Genomic DNA, 25,795 nt, shown 5'->3' on the forward strand with positions numbered 1-25,795 from the left:
AAGGGAAAATACCCACATCGGCTGAAGAGAAATGACACAAATCAACCAGAAAGAGAAACACCAGGTTAACCGAAAAGAGAACACATCAAATCAATTACTTCATATCAAATCGATTACTTCACATCAAATCAGTTACTCACAACATTTACGCCCCACTGCCGGGAGAGCTCTGTCAATTGACGCGGCTGGGCAAGGATCACACGTCCTGGGCAAGGTGTCCCTTCCATAGGTGGAACTCTCTCTAGGTGGAACTCTCTCTCGGGCTCAGTTTCCAGCAGTTTTTATACCATCAGTAATTTTTAGAGTAAGCAATTACAGAGTTTGCAGAGCAAGCATTTAGTGTTCCCATGCACAAATGGTTATCAGTGGCGTACGTGCACTGAGCCCCCTGGCTAACGTCCCAGCCCAGTAGTTGCGCACGTGCATTGTTCTCTTTGGTTATCGTCCTAGCCCGGCACAGATGGCCAGTCCATCCCGTGCTACGACGCTCCAAGAGCCTTGAAATGTTACAACTTGCAACTCTCTCCGTGGGAGAAAGGCCAGTTCCCGGGAAAAGGCCAGTTCCCACCACACAGAAAGCAGCTTTGTATTTCTTTTTGTGCTGGTGGCTGTAGGTCAATGGAGCGGCCAAACATGGCTGTACTCATGTCAAGACACTGGGTTAAATGGACTGGACTATATGTTAGCAGTGAAGACTCTTCCTGATCTCTGCATGAAGACTAGACTAAATGCACACCAAGTAGCAACCTCCATGTCTTTTGCCTTCATCCAATCATCGTTCCTACTTGGCCTTCTGAGAATAGGATCCCTCCTCTCTTCTCACTAACCAGATGTACAAGATGGAGCCTTCTAAATGACCAGTCAGGTCATTTGCCTTGGGCCAGTGGTAGCTGTAATCCCTTAAAGTATAATTCAGGGCCCATTAGAGGCTGTGAGAGTCTTTCTGATGGGCCAAGAACTAATCCATAAATGCATATCTTTTCTTCAGATCTTATGGGTTGATGATACAGTTCCATGGACTATCATTTTTATGTATGACTAAGGATTTCTTATAGTTAGCCTATTGTAAGAGTTAGGATTGGGTTTGGTTGCTTATAGCAGAAAAATTAAGATTAATAATGGTTTAAACAAAAGAGAAGTTAATTTCTATCTTCCTTTCAAGAAGTGCAGAGGTAGTCTGTCCAGCCTTGTATGGCACATCACAGAGTCAGCAACTCAGCTTCCTTCTATCATGTTGCTCCACTGTGTGGTACAATTCAGGTTATGTCATGATTCAGGATGACTACTGGAACTCGAACTAGGACTTCTGCTTACGTTGGCCAGAACTTAGTTACATAGCCACACTTGTTTAAAAAGGAGGCTAAGAAATGTATTCTTTATTTCAGTCAGCCATTAATCCAACTTTAAATAAGAGATTTCCTCACTAAGGAAGAAATGGAAAATATTGAGGGACTACTAACAGTCTCTGCCACTCCTATTAAATGGGTGGTTAAGAGTTACTACACTTCTATATGCTTAAACTCAGCTTAGCTTGTTCGTATAATTCGTATAATTTATTCTACTTTGAAATCTGCCAGACAATACTTGACAGTAGTAAACGGTTACTGAACATGTGCACTGACAAATCATTGGAATTCCTATGATTTTCAGCAAGAATGCATTATTATCAACACACTTTTAATGAAAAATTACTATTAATTTATCTTCCATTATTTATTCCTCTTGTTCCTCCACCTCCTGGCATGTGGAAACAGATGAGATAAGTAGGCTGTAAGTTCTTTTTCTCTTCCTCAGTGGCCCAAAAATGGGAGAGGGGAGTATTTGTTTACCACTGCCTTTCAAAGTGTGTACTTCACATTCACACTCATGTTGTTCTGCCTATTTAACAGGCCTCTGGTTAACTAGGGTAGTGTTCTCTCTCTCAGAAGAGAAGAGTGGAGGATCAGAAAAATCCTGCCTGCACTTTTATGAGGCCCTTTTCCAGTCATTGGTACTGCTCCTAAGTGCACCTGGAACACCAATGAATGAGATCTTTGGTCTGGCCTGAACCTGTCTACTTTCTTGCCTCCATACTCACTCTCCTAGCTTCCCCAAAGGGCCTGCCTCCCTCTCTACAGCTTGTTGTAATAGCCAATCACTTGAGCTTCTAATTCCTTATTCATAAAAACTTCAGTCACTTATTGGTCTTCCTCAAAGATATTTCATGACCTGAGTATTACAGTCTGAACAATGAAAACTGATAAAGCTCTGTACCCAATGAACATTTGTCAGCTTATTTTGTGAAGAGAATTTGATTTTCCTTTAGGCTTTGTTTGTTTGACCTGTGACTTCCATATGCGAGTTCTCCCTGTGTGAGACTTAAATACATCTGTGTCCTCAAGATTTCAGAGTGCTATCCCAACATGTGCTTCAGGAAGTGAGAGGAGAGAGACACCATCTTGGCATCTCCTCATTGTCAGTAGCTGGCTGTTTCCTTTTGGAACCTCTCCAGTTGGTTACTGCCTGTTGGTCCCCGAACTCAGCTTTGGGAGCCAAAAAAGGCAAGGTGTCACAATTCTTTGCACAGATCAGTCTACACTCTAGTTCTTCACTCTTTAAAAATTACTAGCTTCAAGTTCTTTGAGCACATCAGGACATTGACATCACTGGGCCTTTTCCAAACTTTTCTCTTTGCTTTTTCTCATTTTAACTCTTCTTTTCCTCACTATCACCTAAATTTAAAATTCAGCTCAAGTATTACCTTCACAAAGAAGCAGCCAATCTGATGTTCATGCCTAGACCCTAGGACCACCTCCATTTTAGTACTCATATCACCACTCCTGTCTAGACAGAGTCTTGGACTTCTGACCTCCAGAGGTGTTATATGGCACCCAAGGCACAGAAAAGTGAAGTAGCTTTCCGAAGGTCACACAGCTGGGAGGTGGCAAAGCAGAAATTGAACCAGGCAGTGTGGCTTCATGCTGCCCTGCCTCTATTCTCACCATATACTTTTCTTGAGGCACAGTTGGATGCTGGGCTGGACCTATGAACAGCCATATACAGGAACAGGGTTGTGGAAGTGGGCAGTATATTGGAATGATACCAATTAGAGCCTGGAATTAAAACAATAGATAACACTACAAAGGATATTTTGAGGTACTTGGGGAAATTTGAATATGGACCCTATATTAGATGATATTATTGTAACAATATTAAATGTCTTGGGTGTGATAAAGATATTATGATTTTGTAAGGGAATGTCCTTGTTTCTTAGGAGACAAACACTAAAGTATGTAGAGTGGAGGAGTCATGATGTGTACAACTTTAAATGTTTCAGGGGAAGAGGCATGAAAAGAATGATAGAGCAAATATGGCAAAATCTTAACAATTGATAAATCTAGGTAAAGGATGAATGAGTGTTTATTGTTGTAGCAGTGTTATCAGTTGTATCAATAAACCGCCAAACTTAAAACAAAAACAAAAAAAGAATAATAGTGATAATGATTCTGATTATTATGGTGATAGAAAAGAGCAAGGGGAGAAATAAAGTCAGGTCCCAATTTACACAAAGGAAATTATTTTATTTTTCATTTATTTTCATTCCTATACTGAAAAAACTGAACTACCATTTCTAGAAATTATTTGTCATATCAACTTTAAAATCATTGAACACACAGATTATGGATGTTATCGTACTCAAAAAGAAACTAGACAACTTCCTTTTCAGTCCATCAGCAAATATTTTCTGAGTGTCTGCTCTGTGCCTGGCTTATTTTGAGACATAGCCAACTCATTTCTTCCAGCTCTAATGTTCTGTAGTTCTGTGATGCTAAATGTCTAAATACAATAGCTACTGTAGCTCAAGGCCAAGTCATATTGGTTGCTGTCAGCTTGGCATTTCCTAAGCATCGACTTGGTACCTTAGCTCCTGGATTTGAATGTGAACATTAGTGAAACCCTGAAGGCAGGGACACAATTAAGCATCCCAAACACTATTGCTAGTAGGAGAAATGAAGGAGCTGCATCATCTTTAATACATTTTCATGGCTATAATTTCTCTTGAAATTGTTTTCAAATCCTTTATTTTGCATGGATAGTTCCAGAATCTTCATTCTAACAGCTACATTTCATTCAGCACATACTATGGGACAGACATTGTAAATAGGTACTTTACCTACTTCATCTATAATCTTTGCAACACGCATCTTGCCCCATGGTCACACAGTGGGTTAAGTGGCAAAACTGGGTTTGGCACAGAGCTTTCTGTTACTTGAAAGCTTGGAGACTTTCCTTTACACTGTGTTACCAAAACCTGAATCACAAAGAGGGAATCTGAGGAAGAGTATAGCTGGGCTTGCTTGCCTTTGTCATCTACCGGACTTACCTCTCTCCGCCAAATTAGAAAGGACAAATAAAATACAGTTTTTTTAATTCCCCAATCTTGTCACTTATCCTGTGGTTCTGCAATTAAATCTTTGCTTTCCCATATGCCAGCCCACCCTTCCAACTCTTTGAGGGCAAGGGAACTTTGTTTTATTCATCTTTATATTCTCAATGCCTAACACATACGCACTCTATAAATATTATTGAAATAAATTATTAATGGGCCCAAAGGAAAAAATGGTTATAGTAATGGAAAACAAAACATTTTCTTACCTTTTTTCTATGTACTAGATGCCCTGTCTTCACAAAAGCAGTTTTCTGATATGCTGAACCCACTTCTCACTGATTTGGCCTGTGTTTAATTGAGCTCAATAGAATAATCAGAAATCTGAGTCTGGGGCTCATTTAGCTATGCTTATAATAGAATCAGAGATTTATGTAGCCTGAATTTAGTAGCATTTGCATAGTATTAGGAGTCTATATTTTGCTTATTATGACTGTCATAATAGCAGAACATTTTTTGTTGAAAGCTTATTATGTTAGAGAAAAAGATTATTTTATGATTATTGAGTTTCCCTTTTGAAAGCTACGGGGGGAGTACTCCTAGCCTGAAGATCCTCTTCTGATACTCTTTTTATCATCTCCTTTCTCACAGTTTAGAGCTTAAAGCGAGAATTTTTTTTTAAGTGTGTTTTCGTGGCATCTCATGTTTAACAGTGTCAGGGGTTTGTGTCCCTGGAACGAAAACTGTTTCTCCAGAGCCTTTTTTCTCTTAGCTTCCAGTGAAAAGAGGGGCGAGGCGAGCCAGTCGCTTACCACAAAGCAATGCCACCACAAAGGAAAGATTAAGGGTTTAGAGAGAGGTCAATGTGGGTTTTTCTCTAACTAAACACTTTCCTAAAGTTTCCTTGTGGAAAAATAATGAAGTCATCTCAGAGTTTTTAAAGAATTTTTATTTCTTTTTCACCGTCTGCATTCGCTTGTCTTCTCAGCATGGATGTTTAATCTTCCTAGGCTTTGTGAATTGGCCCAAATGAATAAGTGGTGAGCTGTCTCTCTAGGAGCTAGAGGCTTATTCTAAGGGCCTAATCACTGAGTAAACACATCTTTGCCCTCCCTCTCACAACTGCGATATAATAGTCGAGATTCTAGCACAGTAACCTGGATATTGCAGGGACCAATGCTTTGAAATGCAGAATGGTTGATCCTCCAAAACAGACAGTGCCTGATCTTCGCCTGCCTCTTTCTTCTTTTTTAAATTAAATATTGCCAAAGAGATGCTGTTTTATTGCTTGATATTGTGCGTTAGTGCCCTGGATTTCCAAGTTTAGTTTCAGTCAACACTGTCGGCTGCACTTATAGGAACTCTGCTTGTTGGGTTTCTTAGTAGCCTCTTCGGCACATGTGTGTTTGGTTTGGAAGAGCATTTAAATTAAATCAGTGAGATAGCAATGTAAATCGCTAATCTCTCTCCCAAAGTCTAAATGTTCCCTTGCAGTGTTCTTGAGAGAAATAGGCATTTTAAAGATTTAGCCATTGCCATTGTTTGGTTAGAAATACGCTGATTTAAAAGTGGACAGCTCTCTTGTTCCCAGTGTCTCATTAAATGTAGTTGCTGAGATACGATCAAGCAGAATTAGAGGTTGACATGCCTCTGTCTGTTCAGCTAGAGAGCTCTTAAGAAGAAGAGCTCTGAATTTGTTAGTGCTGCCAGGTTGACTTTCCTTTGCCTAAAGCAGCAGATTTCTAGATTTGTTTACTGAAAGCGATTTGGGTTACTGCTGCCATTTGGTGTCTTTTGCCAGGAGACTATGGTTGACATCGGCATTCAAGTTTCTTTCATCAAACATGCCGAGACTTCTGCTAGTTTAGGGATGCAAAGAAGACTGAAAGAGACCCAATCTTCGCCCTTGAGAGACTTTGTCTAGAGGGGAAACTGGTAAACAGTTATAATACTAATGGGAAAAGATAGGGGCCCAGAAAAGGAAGCTCTTAACTTTTACTGCCTGAGGGAATCAGGGAAGGTTTCATAGAGGCATTTGCTTTGAGCGTTAAAGGATGAGTAGGAATTTACCAGATAAGTATCTCTCCAACAATGTATCTGATTACAAACTTCCTAGAAGCCAGCTACATTATTTGCAGACAGCAACATAGATGAAGAAACCCTGAGTCTTTCTGGTTCTCCGTTTTATTACTGCTGCTTCCTGCTGGGCCTGACACAAAGGGTATTTCAACAAATGCTTGCTGAATGAATGAATAAATGAACAGACACATGGAAGCAGCTACTGTTGGAGTAGCTGAGCTACTTACACTCAGGAATCCTGTCCTTGCTCCCATTACATGCTGTCTCTGAGGCCCTGAAAGCACTGATGTGTGAGTGGCCAGTCCGCTGTCTTCATATTCTCTGAGCACTTCAACCCTTGACTAGTGTGGTTGATTTCACTGCTACAGCTGTAGTATCAAAGAAAGAACGAGGCTGGAGGCAGTCAATCTGAGTTCCAATCCCAGGTGTACCACTTACTAGTGGTGGAATTTAGGACAAGTCAACTTTCTAAACTTCAGTTTCCTCTTATGCTACTAAAGTTAAGAATACTATTTGACAGGTTTATTCTGGGGATTCAAGTAGATAATGGGTATGTAACTAACAGTACCTCCTATTCATAGTAGATGCTTTTGGAGTCTTAATCTACCTATGTACCTCTGGCTATCCTCGTCTAGTACAAAATTTACCTTTGAAGAAAATATTTTAATGATTACTTTTTTATTATTATAATTTGGATTATTTATCAAGACAATTCCAAGTATCAGACTTCAATAACCTTTCATCAACATGAGCCTTATATTTTTCTATAAATGTCCTTCTTTTGTTTAGAAACCCACACAGCGAGTCTTTCTTTATCATCATCACATCCTTATTTAATATGAAAGGAAAGACCCTAAGCTTCCTGGAAATTTTCCTTTGCCAGAATTTCACAGATTGGTTTTCATATTGTCTTTATCATAAAATTTTATCTTTCCATTTCCTAGTAACTGACTGTTCTTATACTCAGTTCTTCTACAAGGCAGCACCAGGAGGTTAGTCAGCAACAGTTTAGGCTCTTTAATTATAATTGTCATTGTCGTTAAAGCTGACATGTTGCAGATTATGTTGTTCAATTTCAGTTTTTAGTTTCAATTATTTTATTGAATATCCAACTATGACAGAGAACTTTTAAGAGAGCAGATGTCATTTCTTGAAAACAAGTTTTATCAGGCAAAAGGAAAAGAATAATTTTCCATATTATAAACTACATCGGACATTTTCTGAAATGTTTCTAGTTTAAGAAAGAATTCATGTGAAGTGAACATTTTTCTGTCATCCTTTCAAATGACAATTAGATGTTGCATGCTCTTAAATAAGGACTTTAATATGGGAACACATTAAGGGCTTTAAAATTATCTGTAGAAACTAGAACAAAACTTCATTTTAGACCTTTTCCTTTCAAGTAGAAGAGACCAGATTAAAAACATAAAAAATATGTAAGAGAGATTTTGGCATCCAATCTTAATCAGTATTTTTTCTCTGTATAGTTAAATAGTTCAAAATTAATTTTCCCTTTACGTATGAAGTATGTATTAAATGTGAAGAATGGCAAATCCATTTTATGTAGAGAAATTACAATTGTACTGCGATTTCTTCTTGAGATAGGCTTGCACATGTTAACAGGAATCTCTGACAGCAGTCTGTAAAACGGAATATAATCATCCTAGCCTCTTTAGAGTATAAGGAAGCAAAATTTATTCGTATTAGTAAATGCTTTAGGAAGTCCAAGTGTCAGGTACTCTTTTAGGGAGTAGCATTTAATTTTTGGCTTTGCTGTTTATATTGATTGATTATGCCTTTCCAAATTTCAGGAAATCTTACATTAATGGATATTTTAATTCATCAGTCTTTTCTCCTCTTTTCAGAGAAAGCTTCTTGCTATCTACCTCCACCATGATGAAAGTGTATTAACCAACGTGTTCTGCTCACAAATGCTTTGTGCTGAATCTATTGTCTCTTATCTGAGTCAAAATTTTATAACCTGGGCTTGGGATCTGACAAAGGACGCCAACAGAGCAAGGTAATACTGTTGTTCACAAGTTATAAGTTGGGCTTCTATTTTTTAAAAAAAAGTCATCACTGTATTTGGTTTCTTATCTTAAGCATTTTCGTCCTCAGCATTAAATTCTCTACCATTACAGTTAATAAGACAAAACCTATTTCTTGTAGCAAACATACGCAGTTATTTACAATTGTGAAAATATACCTTAACTTATAAAAGATTTCTTAAATTCAAGAATAACCTGAAAACCAAAACCAAAGTACGTTGTTCTTGTCATTTTGCAATAAGACATAGTACATTTCTATGTACTGTATGTTCTAATATGTTGTTGAACATTTAGAGAAAATCTGTGTTTTTAATAATGTTCAGAAAAGGCAAAGCAAATCTAACATATAATCCTAGTAGTACGTTTATTTTTTAATACTTCTAGTGAAGAAGGCAGGACGTTCTGGACCAGACCAGTGGAGTTGGTAATAGCTTAACTCTAGCATATGCTAATTGATGTAATCGCTTTATTGCACACATTCTTTTGCACACATCATATTCTCAATAGAAAAAAAAAAATCCCTTTCCTAGCTGTCAGGATAAATTTACTTAGTTTGTTAATCATAATATCTGTAAGTGATGAATAATTCTTCATATTTTGCCTATTTGAGTTTCCCATCTGAAATATATTTCATCATGTTTAATTACACATGTGGCCATAACATCCCATGATGCTACTTTGGGCGTGTTAACACAATCATAATCACAGGCTGCTGGTTTATGAACAGGGAGATTAAATTAATTCATTTCAAGGCAAGCCTATTGTAGTTACCTAATTTAAATGATTATAGAACAATTAGAAATCATCTGATTTGTCTTTTTATTATTTTATGGCTCACTGAAGTTTTGCTCATCATTCAGACTTTGTTTTATGTAATCTGAATCTGAAAAGAAAGATGATTCTTCCCTTAAATGTGAAGCAAAAGAATGTTGAAGCAATTTCTCCACCTAATACTTCATTTCTTTAAGCAAATGGTTAGGAAATTTCACAGGATGACTTCGTTCTGCCTTGGAAATGTTCCCTGTTATACGTAAATAAAGAACCTTTAGCACCTGTATTTGTTTAAATTAAATCAGGTCATTATTCACACTCAGTTAAAGGTGATGAAAAGCAGTGCCAAAAACAGATAAAAATGCAGCATCGAAGGTCTTTCATAAGGCAAAATACATAGACTGGAGACTTGGCTAAATCTTTTGCCATTCACTGGCAGTAAGGAATCCCCTCCTTTCCTTTTATCCACAACTTGATAGAGAAGGAAACACTCTTTCTAAACCATCTGTAGTGGCTAAGTTCAGCGGGCTACCTGCTGTTATTTTGTTCTATCCTCCATTTAATTCCTTAGTTCCTTTTATTTTACAATGACAAAAAATTGCAGTGTAGTTTCTTTTGAAAAACAGTGTTTGAGGGTTTTTTTTTATGACTGACAATCAACAGCCATGTAATTGCTTTGTTATGTTTTACTAAAGAAGTCTGTTAAGTAGCATAACTTTGATACACTAGTAATAAGAGTTTGCAGGTTACAGAGACACCTGTGGTGACCAAAGCGACAGAAGCTGCTTATTAGAAAGAGCCGGTACAGCTGTGTCCTATTAACTCCTTATGACACTTTTTTAAAACACAAAATAAAGGCCTTGTTTAAGGCTTTAGAGCTATTTCTCAATGAATTGCAGGACCGAACTATGAAGTATGATAGGATATTTCATTCTACATTTTAAAAAACATGGCATCCTGTTATTAAGTTACTGTCATGAAAATAAAAAGAAATGATATTAAAGACTGAAAATAGAAACATCTAGGAATTGAGTTTAATAATCATTTGTAGGAACAAGAAACAGGGCAGTGGGGAGAAAGAATGTAACGATTTTTGGAATTTAAGAAACTTGTCATCTTTATTCAAAATCAAATTCTATCCATATTACAAATTAAAAAGTATTTTAAGTTAGGGTATTACATTTTTCTCTATAAAGTAAAAAGTAAAATTATATCGCTACTTTTCATATACAGCTCCTTATTAGTACTGTTAAGGCAAATGGGAAAGTACAGTTATGCGTCATTCGGTGATTTTGTCGTTGTGTGAATACCACCGAGTGTTCTTACACAAACCTATATGGTACAGCCTACTACACACCTAAGCTATATGGTACGAATCTTATGGGACCACTGTTATATATATGGTCTGTTGTTGACTGAAATGTCGTTTTGCAGCGCATGATTGTACACGTTTTACAAACACAAGATGAAAACTTGGAATGACATATTCCTAAAATAGAGTAAAAGATTTCCTTTTGATATATGAAATTGTAAGAGAATTAATTAATTAGGCTGATTTATTGTCCCAAAAAAGGAAATTGTTAGTTTAGCCACAATTTTCTTACCACCTATCATAGATTCATCTAAAGAAAATTGTCTAATTGAGTTTCCATTTCTGTAATCTTTCTTGGATTTTTATCACCACGTTTATCGAAAGGTATTTGTCATAAAAATTGGTGGCATCATCCATTTGATACTATTAACAGTAACAAAACCTCTAACTTTCCTTCTCAATTCGATAGAAGACTGCTGCACTAATATTTATTGATCAGTGGGCTACCTATCAAAAGTTGTTGTGTCATCGTTTGCATGTTACCAGAGAGTTAAAATGAGACAGTTTAATATGTGGAAATACAGAAGAGATTTCTAGGCATCACAAATAAGATTGTTGCTGTGGGTTTCCTTTTAACTGTGATTTCTTTATGACAAATGTAAAATTTTGGAAACAAATTTCTGATGGATGGCTTGTCTGGTCATATATCTGGCTGTCCTAGTTCAGGCTAATCATATAAATTTTGGGCCTGCATGCTATTTAGTCTGGATGCTTCCTTAATGGTTTTCTGGGACTATCCCCTGATACGATAGCTGGGGACATTGATGCCCAAGATGGGAGGGGACTTGCTAAGTAAATTTACTTTTTTTTTTTGGTGAGGAAGATCAGCCCTGTGCTAACATCTGCCAATTTTCCTCTTTTTTTGCTGAGGAAGACTGGCCCTGGGCTATCATCTGTGCCAATCTTCCTCCACTTTATATGGGATGCTGCCACAGCATGGCTTGACAAGCGGTGTGTCGGTGCACGCCCGGCATCTGAACCGGCGAACCCCGGGCTGTCACAGCGGAGCACATGCACTTAACCGCTTGCGCCACTGGGCCGGCCCCATAAATTTACTTTTGTTTAATAAATATTCTGATTAAGCCTACAGAAACATTAGTCTTCCACAATTTACTGTGAATCTCTCATGTATGTAGAAGATAAGTGAAGGATTTTGAACTAAGTGAGTGCTTTGGTAAAGTTAACAGAATATGAATGTCAGTTGCTATTTTAAGTTAAATTTTCTGAGTTCACTAACAAACCAAAATAAAAAAGAAACAGATTTCTATAGAATGTCGCTGTTATACACCCCTGTGATGTTGATGATTCAGATTTCCCACCTCCAAAATGATTCTAATAACTTTCTAAGTTGAATACTTAAGTTAACTAACCTATATCTGTATAAAGTGGATTAGAATAATTTCTAGATTGATCTTGGAATATTCCAAATATGAACTGAGACATCACACTTGAGGAGCAATGATTATGTGCCTGTTTTCTCCCTCACTAAATTGTGATGTTCTGGAAGGGCTTATTCATTTTATTTGTCTCATTAAACAAGGCACTTTACAAAATTTTAGGAGAAAGAAACTCAAGCATTTGGCAAGTGAATTCCACCTAAGAACGTTGCTTATAATGTCATTATTGTATATCTAAATGGAGGTTTCTTTCTTGGAAAACTCTGTACAGTCTTGTTGGCTGCCATGTCTAGTTGGATTTCAGGGAGTAGGCAGAAAGCCTTGTTAGTTTTGAGAGGTGCTAGAGGGTATAATTTCCTAAATATCCATCTGAAAATTGATCCTGATAGTAACAGCAGGATATACCTATAAATGAAAGAGCTAAAAACAGATAATAGTAAACAAGGAGATCCTGCAAATCACTTCTGGAATTGGCTAAAAAATATCTTAAGAAAGGTATATTTCCTTCATGTTTATTCACTGAGTAAACATTTACTGAATGTTTAATATGAACCAGGAATGGTGCTATGCACTGAGGATGAAAAGTTGGAAAAGATACAGTGCGAATGCTCAAAACATTCATAGTCTAGTAGACAAGACAGACATGAGTTAATATATAATGTGAAGTCCATGCAAGGTGCTTTGGGAGTATGGATGAGGAGACAAGGGAGTATGGATGAGGGGACAAGGGAAGGACTTGAAAGAGATGACACACGAAAAGATGGAATTAGAATTTTACTCTTTCTATTAGAGATTTTTATATTAGCAGCATTCCTAGTTTATTGGGTTGCAGATGCTTGCTATTTTTACAAAAGAATATTGGTATTTTAAACCTCATAATTAGGTATCTGAAATGAAAGTTCAGTGGTTTACATAATTGTGGAGGAGAGAAAAAATAGAAGCTGGCCAGCTAATGTAATCCTAAATGGTCTGCACCGGATTGAGGATTAAGGTCAACCAGTTGGGACAGACAGATCCCAAGACGTTATTTTGTTAATGATTCATCCCAGTATTGGCATATGCTTACAGGCAGACAGTGAAGCAGAGATCAGATACTCTTTTGGATGTGTAACATGTAGAAAACCATCATGGATTTAACTAGTACAATAAAAATATTTTTAGCACAATATATTCTTAGTGAATGAATGCTTGGGCTAGGAAAGAATAATTTCTTAAAATTCAGGACAGATATCACCTCTAGGAAGCCTTACCTCTCTCCATCCTTCTCTTGCCTCAGTCCAGGTTAAAATGCACATTCTTTATGCTCCCATAAATCCCTATACTAACTTGTATTGATGGCACTCATTACATTGTATGATCATTGTCTATCTCCCTGCTAGGTTGTCAGCTCCCCAAGGGAGCTATCTGTAATCTCATTGAGTTACACAGGGCCTTTTAAAAAGTAAGTGTTATATTGATAAATAAACAATCTTTAATAGGCTTATTGAAAAGTAAGAGAGAACAGATTGGGTAATGGAAAGAGCATTGGAAATGCTGCTATATCCCTCTGTGTGCTCTTTCCCCACAGCCATTAATAGGACTAATAAAATAAAAGCCTTCATTCTCCTTGCAGAATGAACTAAAAATGGCTAGACTTGGTACCTTGTCTTGTGCTGGCTCTGTAGTACCCCAGAATATTTTGGCCTCTGCTCATGTGCCCCAGGCACCCACAGGCCATCTGGAAAGAGGCTCGAATTCCAACCCAGATGAGTTCACTCAGTGGTTCCAGACTTTCTTCCCCAGACTCACCAAGTCTCTATGATACCCCTGAAGCAATTGGCCTCTCAAATTGGGCCATTCTGGATGGTACTCTGAGCCTTCTGCAATGGTGGTGGCGTTGATTAAAGTAAACATGTCCATAGGACTGGAGTGCTAGACTGGCTACATGGTGAGATATGCCAAGCAGCAAGGCAAGTTGCAATTGGGCATCATCAGAATTAAATATAGATAGCACTATATAAAGCACTTGCATAATAAGCATTAATTTGCTTCCCTCTATTATAGCTATTTGGACATCTACTGAGTGCATGGGAACATTGGCACATGAGTGCCCTCAATGCTAAGCTGTGGTTTCTTGGCTGAAGTTGCTTCAACAAGGAAAGCCGCATAATATAGGTGGCACAGTAAACCACCAATATTAACCAGTAATAAGTGGGTTAATGGGTATCTCTTATTCTGACCAGGAGGGCCCACAAGGCAAATGCCTCACCTTAGTCTGTCCAGTATAGGTACTGGTTTAGATAATCTAATTCTAGAAAACTTAAATATTGAATTTGATTAGGCTAGTGCCACCTGGGTAATCAGCCAGCTGTGAGTGCTGAAGAATGAGTTGCTTTAAAGATTTTATTTATTTATTTTTCCCCCAAAGCCCCAGTACGTAGTTGTCTGTCATAGCTGCACATCCTTCTAGTTGCTGTATGTGGGACGCGGCCTCAGCATGGCTGGAGGAGTGGTGCCTCGGTGCGCACCCGGGATCCGAACCCGGGCCGCCGGCAGCGGAGCGCACGCACCTAACCGCTAAGCCACGGGGCCGGCCCTGAGTTGCTTTACATGTGAGTAAGTTCCTGAGGTGAAAATGTTTCACACATCAATGTACGTGCTACAAAGTGTTAAATCAGGCATTGCACACTATTTCTAAGCAGTGTTCAGAGTAGCTGCAAACAGTTCCCTAGGAATTACTGACAGTGCCTGAGTTACACAGGTTGCATGTAACATATACATAGCAGTGTATTAAATTTTGCATACACAGTACCAGTGTTCACAGACAGAATTCTATTGTCTGTCAATATTAGCTTTTGAACTTAATGCCCTTTGGTGCAGTATTTCAAGTCACTGTAAACTTCTGTTGCTGTGCTGACAGGTACTTGTTAGCCTTAATATTCAAGTGATAGTTTTCCACATTACTTAATCTTTGGCAAGAGTTAATTGACTTAAAGCTCTTATTATCTGTGCAGACTGTGCAGGCTGTCTTCACCTGCACTTTCCATCTCAGTAATTAGCCATATTCACAGTGGCTTACCCTTAGTTCTAAACCACTCAGTGGTTCATGCCTGGCTGAAGCCTAGCTGGCCATGTTACTCTAACCCTACACTTGCATTTGATCCAGCAAATATAGCCCAGGTGTGGGGTCTGCATGGGAGACACAGGGAGTGTTAATTTCCAGCTGCTACACTAGGAGCAGATATGGATTCTGCAGAAGTCGCTGATAAAACAGATGGACATGTTACGTTCAGGGTGCTAAGACTTCCAGAGAGCCTTCATGCCAGATTTCCATACAGTTTTCCCCAAACTTCTTTATTCCCTTTGTGCTACATTTTCTTTCCAGTACTTTTAAAGGAAATGTATTGCCATCCTAAACATCCCAGGTCAAGGGCTTAATTAATGCTTTAAAATAAAGGTTCCAAAACACCAGGAGAGTTTGTCATTTTCTCCCTGGTTTGTTTTGTGAAGAGGGGGAAGAGAAGGTGAGGAGGAACCCCTCCTGTTCTATGATTACATCCTACCCACTCATTTTCTCCTTTTCTCCTCTCCTTTTGATTTTTAGTGGCGGTCTTAACAGAATGTCAAGATCAATTTGCAGCATGGTTTAACTCAAGGTTTGCGTTCTGCCAGCAGCAATTGTCCCTGCAAACAATGCCGTGTGTTCTTGTAGCTTCAGAAGCTTTTAGAAGGATCATGGCAAGGGCAGCATCTAATGACTTTATTAGTGTAGGGTTTCAAAATGGGCTCAGTAATTGTTCATATCTCTTTGTCAGCAAGTCATAATTACGGCTCAGCATTGTCCAAGGTTCACTTGTGAATAGTTTCTTAATAGTACTGAAAGGAAGGGAAAGAGGAAAAGGATAAAAGGTGATGGCCTCTTACGATTGAGAACAAGCCAGTCTGTACATAGATGATGGCTAAACTGTTTATAATACATATTTTACTCTTTTTAAAATAGAAGATTATCTTTGTAAAAATATTCTTTGAGGTAATTTTAAATTACCAGTTTACAAGCCTTTTTTACTTTGATTTGGGTACTTCCCACGCTGCTACCTAGCATTACAATCGTAGCTGCCTGGTGGTACATGCATTGTATCTGAATCAAGCATTTGTGTAAAACATATATTTTTCCTTGACATTAATTATTGCTATTGAGGAAATAATACATTTAACTCAGATACAGTTATCTATGTGAAAACTGTCGTTAGGAAAGAATAATACAAAGGTGATACTGTTGACAAGACAGTCCAAAAGAACAACATTACAAGTGTTTATTAAATCTTATTTTTCTCATGCTCTAGACCTTTCTTGTTACTCTACTGGTGTTCTACTTGGTCTTTCTTCTAAACACTCTCTGTTTTGAGTATTCCAGGAATCTTGATTGTGAGAGTCACAGAATTAAAAGAATCATTGCCTTCTCAATACATACAAAGTTTGAGCCTAATGCCAAGCCTTTGCCACTTCGTTTGTTCTCTGTTGCCAAGTGTTTTCCTGTTGTGTGACTCCCTGTACTCATGTATAATTATGTGCAAATATTCACTCCCAGTAGCTAGTTATCCTAGTATTTTAGAATATACAGATGCAAACAAATATGACTGCCAGAGGTGCTTGATCCAGTGTTTATATAGATTACAAAACAGGAGTTATCTAATGAAAAAAATTCTAAAAATAAGACATTTCCAAAATGAAATATCTTTTTTAAAGTAATATACCCCATTATGTCTTTTGCTTTTCTTCTTGCTTGAAATTGAAAAGATCTCAAGAGATTTATTTATTTTCTTAACTGCTTTGTCAGTGTTAGTAATTTTTATATTCACGGTTTTTCTGAAGAATTTTCACTATCATATCACCTATGCCATTTAAATTGGTAGCATATTTCTCCTCTTTCATAAATACTGGTGGTAAAACACTCAGAGAAATTATAAAAGAAACATATTAGTTCAGTCATATAAAACTACCTGTGGAAACTGGTTCCTCTGACATTTTTCCAGTATTTGCCTGTCAGTCTACGTAGATACTCAAAGAGGTTTTAGTGCCCAATAATCTTAATTATCTAATCTGCTAAATATACCACCAAAGATTGAAAGAGGAAATAACTGTTAGTTTGGAATTGGGGAGTAAGGCAGTATCCTGTGTCTTACGTGTTTAGGTAATTCATTAGGGAATAGATTTGGTGTCCTTTCCTCAAGCATATGTTTGTATCTTTGAACTTGACTACATTATAGTAAGAGAGAAAAATGACAGATAGTTTTATGTTATTCACAAATAAAGGGTTAACTATAGGGATTTTTTAAAAGCCATCTGTTAATTTATCACTGTTGGCTGACTCGGTCTGTAGCCACAGCAACAGTTTAAAGAATCCTCCTAAATAGTCTACTTCCATATATCTTTCCTTTTCTCAATACATGATCAGCACCAAGAAAGTCTTCTTGAACATACTTTTCTACACTTCAACTAAGGAAAGAGTGAGGCCAGTTTGCATGAACAGTAAAGTAGCTTTGATTGCTGTATCTCAATCTGAGAAATTATGTTGCCCAGTCCTAGTATCAAATAAGGTTTTGGAGGCTCTGAGCAGCTCCCAAATAAGTTATTCAACAACCACAGCAACAAAAATATATTATTTGGCTATTAGGAAAGCTATGCAAGTATTAACTTATTATTAATTCTTAAAGCAGGACATACACTCATTTAAATATGTCAGTTGCTGTTCTTAAAAGACTGATTTTCCATACAACTATTTTTCACTGTTTATGGAGATGGTCAGATGTGAGTCATAAAATTTAGAGCAACTGAGGAGTGAGATTCAGTCAGTCTGGGAGTATGAAGAACAAGAGGATATTAGGCAAGTATTATAACATTTCTAGATCTTTTTTTCATCTATAGAAATAGGGAGGCTGACCTATTTGACCTGAGACCTTTGACCTTTTTTCTCTAAAATTCTTTGACTTTCTGATGACTTGGACACAATTGTTTTCAATAGAAAAATGAGAGGTAAGCAAGATTTGGTTTTAAAAATAAATGTTAGTAAAGTCTGTAATAGGTTATAGCATACTGCCCTTACCAGCTTATGATGATCTGGTCAGAGTGTCCTTGGGGTGTAGCTGAGGAAGCTACAATAATTTTCTGCCTCTTTCACCAATAAAGACAGCTTCCTTACCCTTAGAACTGTCCTCCAAGCTCATGCCATTTGTGATAGGAGCTTCTACTGAGAAATTATCAGTAGCTAAGAACAAGACTATCACTACTGCTTTTAAAAAAACAAAACATGTAATAATAACTGCAGCCATTAATTAGGTACCTACTATGTGCCAGGCACTATATATATGAGCTCATTTAATCCTCACTCTATATACATTACACATTTAACCACAATTCTGCAAAGTAAATAGCAAACATCCAATTTCACATATGAGGAAACTATTTTTGGCTCAGAGAGGTTGTGTAACTTACCCAAGGTCATGCAAATGGTTGTATAGATATGAATTCCAAATCTATTTAGGCTTTTCTACTACGTAATGCTTCTTGTCTCTTGACCTTGTCAGGCTGGATTATTCAACAACAAAAATATACTGAATAACTGTGCACAAAGCCCTATGGGGATAAGAGAAGTGTAAGACGTGAACCTTTTGCTCAGGAAACAAATAAACATGAGATTCACCAAATCTTAGAGTTGGAGGTTAGAAGTATTCTTAGTCAGCATCCAATTTGCAGCCATGCAGGCATTTTTCTCTATAAAATACTTAACAAATGTTACTACAATCCCTACCCAAATACTGCTGGGGACAGAAATTGAAAGCTTCGAAAAATAGTGTATTTTTGAGCTGCTCTAAAAGCTGGAAAAGGTTTTTGCTACAATGCTGCTTCCTATAGAGAGCTTCTGCAACTTTCTCTTTTTGGTTCTGGTTTTGGCCTTGGAAGTACCTGAAATAAGCCTAACTTCTCTTCTGCGTTACAGTCCTTTATCAATTTAACCACAGCCATCTTGTTGCACTAATTTTCTTGCCAGGCATATTTATTTCTTTCTGTTGTTCCTCATATGATAGGGTGTCTAGACCCAGCGCATTCTAAAGGTACCCAGAACCAAGCATAGTACTCCAGAGGCTTGTCTGGTGCTATGCTCAATTCTATTCTGTAATTTTATTATTGGCTCTTACTGAACTCAGGGAGTCAACTAAAACCCTCTACCAGTTTTTGAGATATGAGGCTGCTCAGAATGTGTTAGGTCTGAGTTGTTATTAAACCAGATCTCTGCCATTCTCTACTAATGCAATTGATTGACAAGATCTTTTGAGGTTCGGATTCTATTAAGTCTCCTATCACTCATAAATGATACCTTAACTCCTTATCATCTCTACTCCTGTTATCATTCTTGATAATCCTCTCAGTTCTTAGACATGTCTAACTTCAGAAAATTTTTCTTCTTCTCCTTATTTACCACAGTTAGGTGTAGTCATCAAGAGAAACTATATCACCGCATATATTTTGATTTCAAACATCTGGCTCTGACCAACACTTCGTATCCTACTTACTTGCTCAAGTATCATCAGTGCTAAAGTTTTTTGATCTCATCATGCCCTCCAGTCTATTGACCGCACCACTTCACTCCATCTATCCTTCCCTGTCTCTAGTCTTCACTTCCCTCCTTGTCCTGTTTAGACTTCAAGATCCATCATTATTACTTCCTTGTAATATTTTACACTCCCTCCCCCTGTCTCCCTGCATTGCACTCACTTTGTTGAACCCAACTATTCCTCTGCTCTATACCTGTGCCCTGGCAGTTGAACACTGCTGGAGACAATCACACTGCCTGATTCTTTTTTTAAATGAACACAAACAGGGCCGGCTCCGTGGCTTGGCGGTTGAGTGCGCGCGCTCTGATGCTGGCGGCCCCGGTTCGGATCCCGGGCGCGCCCCGAGGCACCACATCTCCGTCCAACCCGAGGCTGAGTCCCGCGTACAGCAACTAGAAGGATGTGAACCTACGACATACAACTGTCTACTGGGGCTTTGGGGGGAAAAAATGAATAAAAAAAGAAAAAAAATGAACACAAACCAAATGAGTTACACGATAATGTTGAGCAAGCCTACTGTGGGTCTCTAGTTAGTTCTCTTTCTCGGGTGAGATGTCTGTTTCATACTACTCCTCATGCACTAAACATCTCATGTCCCTCTCTACTCCCGTTCCCAGCTGCCCTCACTAGTTGATTGAGAAAACAGAAGTTATCAGACAGAAATGATCCTAATTTTCTCTTCTTCAGGTCTCAGTTTAAATGTCTCCGCTTAAAAAAGGCCTGATGAATCTTTCTAGAGAAGGCTTCTCTACCATCATTCTCTTTCATAGTATTCTTCTAGAACTTTTCGTAATAAGCCATTACTTTGCTTATTTTTAAATTTTTTTCTAATTCTTCCACTAGAATATAAGTTTTATAAGCGTAAGAATTGCATCGGTCTTTTTCACTTTTGTTTCTTACCACAATACTCTATAATTATTTGTTGGATGTTATAAGAATACAGGACCACATAGTTAGTTGGGCTTGTTGTGTTCTTAATAACCCATGCTGCCTCCTAATCATCACTACTATATTCTTTCCCCTTTTTTTAATTTAACTAATTTTTACTGAGGTAACATTGGTTTATAATATATATAAATTTCAGGTGTACATCATTATATTTTGATTTCTATGTAGACTACATCATGTTCACGACCCAAAGTCTAATTGCCATCTGTCACTGTACACGTATGCCCTTTTACCCCTTTTTATATTCTTTCTAAGTGTTCATAAACCATTTGTCTAAGTGACTTTTCACTTAAGACAGTTGTGTATTTATTGTGAATAAATACAATATAAAACAGAAAAATAAAATCAGATGAAAACCAATTAAAAGTGGCAAATAATAAGTATTTATAAACACCTGGGTTGACTTAAGTTTTGTACATAAACACTGAATTCAGCTCTGTAATTCTGGCAGCTAAAGAAGAAGAAGGAAATGTAATAGGCATATCCTCATTTATTCATCTATCCATCCAATATATATTTGTTGAGTTTCTGTTATGTTCCAGGTACTGTGCCCCAGAGTTTACAGTTTGCCATTTACAGTTCTCATTGTCTGATTAAAGGAAGCCTAATAGTTTATTTCAAGATTTCCTGGCACTGAATTTTATTGCATGATTTTCTATTTGAGAGCCATTAAAGAACATAATGGACAATTATTTTCTACTGTTGTTTTGCATAAGGATTATTTTAAATAGATGTTTCTTATATCAATCTCCTGTAAAAGCAGAGGGCTTTGTATTAAATCTTTTTTCAGTAATGGTAATTCTTTAGGGAGCTTAGGTCATGTAGTCCTTAAATATTCCTTTTTGATGATCTAACTCATAACAGGTATGGAGCTTAGAAGAAAAGCCTGCATAGTCAACCTGTCCATTCAACTCTCTGTCAGACATCAGCTGTCTCAAGTGAGCCTTTGTCAAGTGCTAGGTTGTAATTGATTCTTGCTTGAAAGCTTTGATGAGTGACTGAAGTGCTAATATTCTGTGCTGTTGGTCATTTATCTTTTAAACACTTTCCTCCTGTGTGTGAGATTTTTTACTAATGCTCTCCCACATTTTTTTACCCATTAGAATGATAGTTCTTTTCAAATACATAAGGAAATTATATATAAATGTCAAGGTTCAAGAGAAACCGACCAACTCTCAAATAAATGATGCTGAAAATTTTTTGGATAATCACAAAATCTCCAAATTTTGCAGCTGGAAAAAATCGGAGAACATGACAACATGAAAAAATGTATACGTTTACTTTAAATCTCTACCCTAGAATAGGGCATGATCTTATCTTATGATGATGCTGATGATACTGAGGAAGTTCTACAGCAATATAATACAGTGTCAAGCATGGTGCTAAGCATAACTCCATTTTTTTTAGTAATATGAGTCAGAGATTGCTGTTATAACTTATTTTAGGAAACGTCTTGCCATGTCCTTAATTTGGGGAGGAGGGGAAAAGGAAAAACCAATTTTGGTTATGAAGCACATAAAAGGGAGGGGAAGAAAGTAATATTTATTAATGCACAGACCAATTCTAAAAGCAAGTATCACCTTCATTTTTGAGAAAGCTAACGCTCAGAAAGATTAAGTTATCCAGAGAAACAACTAGTAAGTGACAAAATCAGGTTTGTTTGACTCCAAAGTCTTTGTTCTTCCCGCAATATTATGCTGCTTGCAATAATTCCTACTTCCTACTTTCAGTCAGTGGGTGGTGACAGGATGAAATTATGTAAAAACTGCAATACGTTAAAAATCAGGAGGGAAGCTTAGACTCATGAACTTGTGGATCAATAGCTGTTTATTTTGAGGGTCCAAATGACCTATGGAGGTGGAAGCACAGTGAAAGAGGCGTTGGAGACCATGATAATTCATGCCAACTGTCTTAATTAGACTGATTTCAGAAGTAGTTGGAAGAGGAAAATGAAGGTTGTATGGTCAATGTTGTCATAGTGGTGATAAAGGTTACTGAAGCATGAATTGGCCCATTTATGCAACAAATACACATTAGTCACTGGGTGCTAAGAATGTGGAGGTCAATAAGAGATGATTCCTGTTCTCCTAATAGCTGTCCAGGAGCACCATCTTGAAACACATAGTTCTCCCTGACTTCTAAGTACCCATTCCTTTCTCTGAACCACTAAATCTAGGCCCCAGTTGTATACCAGATTATGTTTCCTGTTTGGGGGCCTTGATTTATCAAACCCAAAATATCCATAGTATCTTAAGGACAGAAACTGTGTCTTATCTTGTCATATTTTAGCAGGCCCTCATAAATATTGATTGATTGGTAAAAGGCAGAACGCAGAAGAAATATTATCTGGCATTTAATATAAATTTTCTCTCTCATACAGCCCCTGGAAAATGAATCTACTCTTTACATTGCTAGAGAAGGAATTGCTGCATTTTCTAAGAGATTGGATTAGATGTTCTCTGTTACCCCTCTCAACTAAGATTTATAGAGGGTACTTAAAATAAATGTTTATGTTCTTACCAGTGGTGAGAAAAAAGACAGCCAATTATCTATTCATGATTATTGTCCCTCCAAAAAATTACTACAAATTAGTCCTGTAGATTAGCTACAGCCCTGTCATTAAACTGTCAGTGCCTCAAAGCCTTATCACTTGAGTGATTTATAGATGACAACAAGGAGCTAGATTAAGAAGTTATTTGTTTTTTTTAACTCTGGCTACTAATCTATTGAGACAATTTAACGGTTTACTCTTACTGGGAAGTCTAAGCCTCAGACAGATGAGAGATGCTTTTTGTATTAAATCTTCCCAAAATCTCATCCTCTGTTTTCTTAAATTTGCTTTTAGTTTTGCTGTGTTCTCTAACATGCATACAATATTTGCATTTGCATGGAGAGGCATTATATCATTCTTTTAGAAAACAATTTGATAGTATGTATCAATAGTCATTAAATGATTCTCCCCTTTTACCCTGTAATTTCACTTCATAGAATTTTTTTCTTAGGGAAATACTTCAGGATATTTATCCCAATATTATTTATAATGATAAAAAAACAGAAAAATCTAGTTGTAGGTGAATAGTTATGAATACAGCCACGTATACATCTACTCAATGGAATATTATTCAACCATTTAAAATGCTTGTTCATTACTATTGTGTAGAAGGATAAAAAATTGTGTCCACCCAGACAACGATTACCACAAAAACGAAGAGATATATTTCAACAAAAGACTGATAAGAATTAGACAAATATGATTAACATTGTGTTAAAAGTTTACGGAATTGATATTACCTGTAATTTTTCTTTGTTTTTGTAAGGGAGTTCCTATCTTTTGAATCTGATATTTATTTCATGATTGGCTATTACATCACATTAATGAAAACTCAAAACGCATAAAACAGTATGTAAAGAAAAGTCTCATACTTAGCCCTGTCTCTAAGTTACCCTCCCTAAAGGCAATGTTATGTTTCTTATTTATCCATCCAGAAATTATTTTATATATAAACAACCTAATATATATTTATTTTTCCCCAGTTTTACACAAATGATAAACACTATTTGACACCTTGCTTTTTCCACTAACATTATATAGTCCTGTGTCACTTAATGACGGGGACATGTTCTGAGAAATGCGTTGTTAGGCGATTTGGTTGTTGTACAAATATCATAGAGTGTACTTACACAAACCTAGATGGTATAGCCTACTACACACCTAGGCTGTATGGTACTAATCTTATGGGACCACCGTCATATATGAGGTCCCTCATTGACTGAAACGTCATGTGGTGCATGACTGTATCTTAAAGATATTCCATATCAGTTCATGAAGAACTCCTTCTGTTTTCTGGCTACATGGTATTCCTTTAAATTCCATAAGATGCTATAATTTATTTAACAAGATTCTATTTGTGGACATTTGAGTTACACCCAATATTCTGCTATTACAACCTACAATAATTACCTGTGCACAGAGGTGATTTCCACATGAAAATATATCTATAGACTAAATTCCCAGATGTCGGAGTGCTAGGTTAAGAGTATGTGTGCATTTTTTATTTTAACAGATATTGGCAAATTGCCCACAAGGGACTTGGTTCCATTTCACTACTACTAACTGTACAATAGGGCCTGTTTTCCTATAACCTTGCCAATGCAAGGTATTACCAAATTTTTTTCTCTCTCCTAATCTGACAGATGAAAAATGCTTTCTTAGTGCAGCTTTAATTAGGAGTTAACTCACTATGAGTTATTTTGAGTAAATCTTTTCACATGTTTATGAGCTGTTACTGTTTCCATTTCTGGGAGCTTTTATATATTGTTTGTTGATTTTTTCCTTATTATTTTGTAAGAGTTGTTTATATATTAGGGAAGTTAGCTTTTTTCCTGTGGTTTGAAATTCAGAATTTTTTCCCCTGTTCATCATTTATCTTTTGATCTTGTTATGGTGTTTTTTTACCATGTAAAAATAGTCAAAATTATCAATTTTGTCTTCTATGTTTCACTCTGCTCCAGCTATACTAACCTTGTAACCTTTCAAATATGTCAGATACTCTCCACCTTCAAGGTCTTTGTATTTGCTGTTCTCTCTGCCTGGAATTCTTTTCCTGGAGATAATGTGTTTCACTTCCTCCTTCACCTCTTTTGAGCTTTTGATCAAAAATCAACTTCTCAGACTCTTCCTAACTACTCTATTTTATATTGTAACCTCGCCTTCCCTGCATTGTTTTTCCTCCATCACCTGGAGCTCACAGCCTTTAGAGGTATTTGTTTGTCTCACATCATGTTGCTGCTCACTTACACAAATCAAACAAGTGAGAATTAATGTCTTCAACATGGTCATTGCCTCAGGAAACTAGACACTGGGTCCAGTGAAGCCGCCATTGCCCCAAACATTTTGAGGACAACTTCTTTAAGAACTGCCTTCAGAGACAGTTTAAAGCCTTACAAGGAAAGCAGACCTGTGTGCTGAAAGCAGTGTTTCTCAAAGTGTGGTTTGTTAACTATTTGCATCAGAATCACCTGGAGTGGAGTTGGCAGCTTATTAAAAAGATACTTTTCCTGGGCCTTACCCCAAATCTATTGAATCAGAATCTCAATAGGGCTAAGAAACTTGCCTTTCAATAAACTCCTTAGGGGATTCCTAGGCCATTAAAACTTGAAGATCACTGCCTGTGTAGTCAGTGTCCCCCAGCTTTGTCATGTCCCTTGTTTACCTCAGTTTG

The 25,795-nt window shown here is 37.1% G+C and overlaps 1 protein-coding gene across 5 annotated transcripts in view; it reads left to right on the top strand.

Annotated features, from left to right (window-relative positions):
• The window catches only part of FAF1 (Fas associated factor 1), a 487,297-nt gene that overhangs the window by 364,679 nt on the left and 96,823 nt on the right, over positions 1-25,795 (top strand). For all 5 annotated transcript variants that reach the window (XM_087445969.1, XM_087445971.1, XM_004438535.3 and 2 more), the window contains one exon: positions 8,311-8,465. In XM_087445969.1, the coding sequence (XP_087302095.1) occupies positions 8,311-8,465 (155 nt within the window). The remainder of the gene's footprint in view (positions 1-8,310; positions 8,466-25,795) is intronic.

This window comes from Ceratotherium simum, chromosome 22 (assembly GCF_057802395.1).
Source record: "Ceratotherium simum simum isolate JZ-2026a chromosome 22, ASM5780239v1, whole genome shotgun sequence".
NCBI lineage: Eukaryota > Metazoa > Chordata > Mammalia > Perissodactyla > Rhinocerotidae > Ceratotherium > Ceratotherium simum.